Raw genomic sequence first — 6,000 nt, forward strand, 5'->3', positions numbered from 1 at the left:
GAACTCCAGCTCCTCTGTGACCAGATAGTGAGACACTTTAAAACTGCTGACCTGCCACATGTTACAGACACATCAGGAGAAAAGCAGTGCCTAAGGCCAGATATAGAGAATGAGCAGATGTCCCGAGCACACGCTCAGACCTCAAACAAGAAAGCTCCCTTTCCTCTTGGTTGGTGATGGGGAAACATTAACCACACTGGCAGCACCAGAAGGTGGCCAGAGATACTTCTGTTCTGGGACTAAAGCTGGTTTTATAGATGTGCTCCCCCAACAACAAACACACTTATTTTGAGACTGTCCGTCGCAGGCCGATCAATGACCAAGGGCTGGACGGACGGGGCTGCAGGGACAAACCAGTAACCGTTCCTCCTTGCTGAAGACACTCCCCCAATGGCCTGAAAGCAGAAACACAACTTGGGACGCGGCATTTTACGATGCAACTTCTAATACTTAAATCAAGCTTAGAATGATTTGGCTTTAAGCCAGACTCTTTCCAACTTTTCCCATTATTACAAGGAGCTCCAGATGTGAATTTTTTAATTTAATTCTTTACCATAAAGTTGCAATTAACTGTTGTCAATGAAACATCTTTGTAAATGAAATGAGCATATTAAATATAACAAGAAAAAAAATCAGGCTTAGAGACGAAGACCTCATAATCAGCTTAAGGTTCTGACCTAAGAAAAAGTAACAGGGATGAAAATACAACACTATTTCTAAAATAAGGCGGACCCATGGGCTTGAGGGAAGTGGGAAATTGTGACATGTGTCCTACTTTGAGAGCTGATCTATGAGTATCAGGACATGTAAATTACCGTATGTCAGACACTACTGGCTGCCTACCAATATCTATTCTCCCCCTCTTCCTTACTGAATAAACTCCAAATTTTTTTCAAGGCCACAGTGTACGAAACTTTAAAAAAAACTACAGTGACCAGCTTCCCTTGTAGCATGAGGTAATCACGTGACAGTTGTAGCAACTACGATGTAAGGCAGGTCATTTGATGGAACCTCTAGGAGAGCTCTTTGAAGGGGAAGACTTGGCTACCGCCAGTGTTTTGTCTCCTCTGGGTCTCCTTTCTCCAGCCTGGAACAAGAATATGATCCTGGTGGTGGAGCACCCATCCTGCACTGAGGTGTTTGGTATAAAGGGTTCAGCCCCCTGCTCAGAATGGCTGAACAGGATGACAGAAGGAGCCTGGAGTCCTGATGGCACCACGGAAACCCGACACAATCCTGAATTCCCTATTTCCAGACTTCTTTTCCAAGGAAAAATCAAAACTCTCATTTGGAGAGTCCACCAAAAACTGGGTTTTCTGTTTTATGCAGCTGACCCTATTCTTGCCTGATACAAGTTCATCTGCTTTGCAAAAGCCTTCACCAAATCATTTGGAAGGCAAGGTGCCATCAAACTATGAATGAATTTGATTAACAAATAACTTTCCTGACATATACGGAATAGGTAGAATAAGACACACATATAGCGAATGACTCTCCTCCACTAACACATGATCTATAACTCATCACAGGGATCCTGATGGTCTATTCGTCAATGTGGTGAAGAAATGGAAATGATAGTTCCTACCTCAAAGCGTGTTTATGCATTTAAATGAGCTAACACTTGTACAATGCTTAGACCTGCACTAACACGCACTGAGGATCTACTAATATTATAACACTGGTGTTGACAAAGCTAGTGATTAATACAAATAAAAAGTATAATAATAATAAAATACTACTAATAATAAAAGCCAGATGAATTACTTCATTCTGTAGACAGCAACCTTTTTCCTAATATATGCATCTGCCTAACAACATCAACATGAGAGCAAGTTGGAGATTGTGGCCGGATTTAGACAGTTTTAAGTCTAAGGCTTTCTACAGTGGTCACGATCACCACTGCCACACACTCACGCAATGCCAAGAGTGGCAATCTACAAGAAGAGCTACTTATCAGTAGGATGTGTTTATAAAATGGGGTTGGGCAGGGAGGTTAGCAAAGACAGCTAAAAATAGTTCTATCAGGAAACAAGTTTGCATAAGCCAAAAGTTCATGAAAAATTCAATATTTTCACATCATGACTATGAGAAATATTCAAGTAATGTGTCACCCAATTTGGGAGAATGTAGCCTCTCGTCTAAGAGTTCACCACACACTTCCTCCTTTTATCTTCTCTAGATTCTAACACAAAAAGTATCCAGGTCATTCTATGAGGCTGTACTTAAGGGTCCAAAAGGGCACATGAATTTTGTATAACGTTGCCACGTACTACCCACAGGTATGTAACCTAATCAGTATCCAATGCTCCAGACACCAAGATACTGAACCACCCATAATTCCTCTTCCAGGTCAGTAGAAAACTTTCCCTGGGTGAAAGCAATCTCAACTAAGTCACAATGTCAAGGCACGGGATACCAAAAACAGTTTAATCTGCTCTGACTTAAATGCTAAACAAACATAACAGGATGTGAATTTATGCTTCTCTTCTCCCAATCCCAAGAGGGACCAAAAAAAAAAGACACAAATCTTGCGGGTGTGAAGATCTCACTCCATAATCTCCCTGTTTGCCTGTTACTGGTTTTCTGGTTGTACCTTATCAACTAGGCTGGCAGCAGCTCAGAAAAGCCAAAGAGTGATAAATTGTAACCCTTTCTTTTACTCAGGAGCAGTACTGTCCAGTACAAATATAATGTGAGCTGCAAAAGTCAGCCGCCTGTGTAATTTTAAATTTTTTCAGAGCCACCTTTCAGAAGGTAAAAATAAATAGGTGAAGTTAATTTTAGTAATAAACTTTATTTACCCCAATATATTAAAATATTATCATTTCAACATGTAATAAGTATAAAAATCTAGCAATGAGATAGTTTATATGCTGTTTTTCACACGAGTGTGTATTTTACACTTACAGCACATGGCAATTTGGACCAGCCATATTTCAAGGCCCAAGAGCCACTTGTGGTCTGGTTACCATTTTGGACAAAGCAGCTCTTGAGGTCAAAAACCACTGAAGTCATCAGTTTCTTAGTTTGCTTCTATGATGGATACACTGGTAAAATAGATCAACCAACTCAGACTGGGCAAGTCGCTAGACAGGGGACCTAGTAGTATCCTGAATGGGGGAACACACACCATTTCAAAATAGGGTCTGGGTCTTCATAGCTTTTTTAAGTTTATGTTTCGTATCAAGCTGTGACATTGCTGTTTACACGTTACTCAGTGTACAAGTACTTGGTGTTTTCATGTTTGTTTTAAATAAGAGCCCAGGAAATTTTGGTCCCTGGGCAAACCTCTTCTCAGGAGCAGTGTACCCTGTCCCTTCTCCCAAAGGAGCAGGAAATGGTCAGACATGCCCCGCTGACACGTGCCATGCCTCCCATACATCTGGGACATCCCATTCCACGTGGTCTGTGTGTCCTAGGCAGGCATGAGAAATGAGATGCAGAGATGACCAGTGTTTGTGATGCCGCAGCCGTGGGTGAGACAGTTAGAAAGACAACCTGATCTTACCAGTGTTACCTACCTCTCAGGCTTACTGATGACCAAGGGCAATAACAGAGAGAGAGCTCTTAGCAAACCGTAAAGCGCTATACAATTCTAATTATTATTGAGAAAGGACACCATTCCTCTCACCTGGAAGAGCAGACAGAAGAAAGTAAAAAAAAAAAAAAAATAGTAACTTGAAACAGAGAGATGCTGAGCTGGGAGGGGGGTGAGGAACCCATTAAAACACTAGCTGTTCTTGGAGGGCTTGTGCTCTTGGAAGAGTTCAAAGAGGCTTGAGGAACCTCCGTCACTTCTCCCTCGAAATCTTGGCAGGTACTTAAAAGTAACCGTGACAGCTCAGAGTCCAAGCTTCCACCCACCCCTGCTCCAGCACCCGCTGCCTGTCCAACCAACCCCCTGCTTTTCCTCATTCCAAATGACGGCATAACTCAGGGAAAAGGTTCCAAACAGTTAGCCTTCTTCTTCTCCGGGTTTAAATATGGCCTAAAAATGCGGCGCCACCGGGGGTACTGGCGCCTTTCCGGAGCGAAAGTCGCCGAGGCCCGGGGAGTCTGGCTCAAGGCTCGTCGCCGGCGCGAATGCCTCAGTGTTGGTTCTTGCGCTGCCCTCTCTCCCTCTCCGACAAAAACAGAGGCTCGCCGAGCCGCCGGGGTCTCCCTTTACCTGTCCAACCGCCTCGTCACGCCTGCGAACTGCTCTGGGCAGGCGGCGTTGACGACGTCCGAAGGGAGTCACCCACACAAAGGCGCCTTGTGCCTCTGCGCTCCGGGACAGGCAGCCGGGCCGCCGGGAAGGGCAGGGAGGGCGCCCCGCGTCCGAGATCCGCACCCCCGACCCCCATCCTCCAACAGAGGCCACCCCTACCCCGCCTCCGGTTTAAAGACGGGCCTCTCCTCGGCTTGCCACCACCACTCGCACCCCCGAAAGCAGGCACAAGAGCTAGGGGCGCACAAGCCACTGGGATGAAGTTTGCATTGTCACCGCGCTGCGCTCTCAACGCTTCTCGCCTGCAGGAAGGGCTGAGCACCCCCTACCCCAGCTCCCCGCCAGCCGATGCCCGGGGCCGGAGACGCCGGGCCCCCCCAGGCTCGCTCACCTCTAGTCCAGTCCACCACTTGTTTGGGGCTCCACTTGGTCACGGGCTCCATGGTGGATGACTGGGCACCCAGCGGGGCTGGAGTCGGTGGTAAAGTCCTGCTGCCCGCGCCCGTTGCCCCTTCCCGGGAGGGCGCGCCCCGCGGCTGGTCCCCGCGCCCGAGCGCCCCGTCAAGGCTGCATGACTGCCGCGGTCAGCGGGACATCCCAGCGCGGCTCAGCCCAGGCGGCGCGGCCCCTCCTCCAGCTGCCACCTTCCAGCTGCAGCTCCTCCTCCCGCGGCCGCCGCGGCCGGGACCCCGGGCACGGCTGCTGCTCCTGGGCGACGGCAGCTGCCGAGCCTCGGGGCCGTGAGCCCAGATGCCCCGGCCTCGGCTCCGAGCGGGACTCTCCCGGCCTGCTGCTCCCCGCCGCCCCTCTGCGCCTCCGGCCGGGACCGCTGCCTCCGGTTCTCGGGCCGCGCGCTCCGCTCCCCCTTCAGCTCCTCCTCTGGGCTGCGAGCTCTCCCGGGTCCCCGCTCCTCGCGCGCCGGCGTCCGGAGTCTTCCCGCCCGCAGGTCCCACCTCCTGCGCCTCCCTCGCGGGCTGCACCGGGGCGGGGAGGAACGCAGGGCGAGCGCGCTCGGGTTACAAAGTTCCAGCTCCAGGCTGCGCGCCCGGAATAAAAGAAGGGGCGGGGCCGGACACCCTGCGAAACTCGTGGGAGGGGGCGGGGCCGCCCAGCCAGCCGACTCCGGTTACTTTCCCTCTCTCAGCGGGTCTCCGCACACTCGGAGTGGCCCGGGCCGGACTTTCTTTCTCGGGGGGCGGGTTGTAGATACGCGTGCATCCTGCAGAGCCCGTCGGCTTTGGTGAGGCCCGGGTCCTATTGGTAGCTGTACAGGCTGGCTGTGAGCAACAGTGCACTAAAGAAAGTAATAATAAAATCAAAACTAAAGTGAGACCTGCACGTTCTGTTCGTTTTAAGTGCTGTGGGTCAATACTGCTATGCGATTAAGCCCTCCTGCTTTTAAATTGCTTAAGGGAAAATTATTTTATTTTATTTATATTTTGGATGACATTGTGACAATCTAATTCACTTCTTTTTAAATTTATTTTACTGAAGTATAGTTGATTTACCATGTGTTAACTTCTGCTGTATAGCAAAGTGATTCAGTTATACATATACATTCGTTTTCATATCCTTTCCCATTACGGTTTATCACAGGACACTGAATACAATTCCCTGTGCTATACAGTAGGACCTTGTTTATCCATTCTCTATACAACAGTTTGCATCTGCTAATCCCAAACTCCCAATCCATCCCTCTCCCACCTCCCCTCCCCCTTGGCAACCCCTTCTCTATGTCTGTAACTCACTTCTCTTTTAATGCTACTGCGATATTTCAACTTCGCAACTAA

General features: G+C 48.9%; 1 protein-coding gene across 4 annotated transcripts in view; it reads right to left on the reverse strand.

Annotated features, from left to right (window-relative positions):
* CNKSR3 (CNKSR family member 3) overlaps positions 1–5,218 on the reverse strand; it is a 107,458-nt gene extending 102,240 nt beyond the window's left edge. For 3 of the 4 annotated variants that reach the window (XM_089922173.1, XM_089922168.1, XM_089922170.1), the window contains exon 1: positions 4,602–5,218. Coding sequence is in view for 2 of the 4 variants with exons in the window: in XM_089922168.1 (XP_089778294.1) it covers positions 4,602–4,653 (52 nt within the window). In the remaining 2 variants the exon portion in view is untranslated. The remainder of the gene's footprint in view (positions 1–4,601) is intronic. The other variant, XM_022559853.3, reaches the window with a different exon arrangement.
* Positions 5,219–6,000: the final 782 nt, after the last annotated feature.

The sequence above is a fragment of the Delphinapterus leucas genome, chromosome 12, assembly GCF_059928025.1.
Source record: "Delphinapterus leucas isolate spDelLeu-1000000601 "Yukka" chromosome 12, BTC_Dleu_Yukka2, whole genome shotgun sequence".
Taxonomy (NCBI): Eukaryota; Metazoa; Chordata; class Mammalia; order Artiodactyla; family Monodontidae; genus Delphinapterus; species Delphinapterus leucas.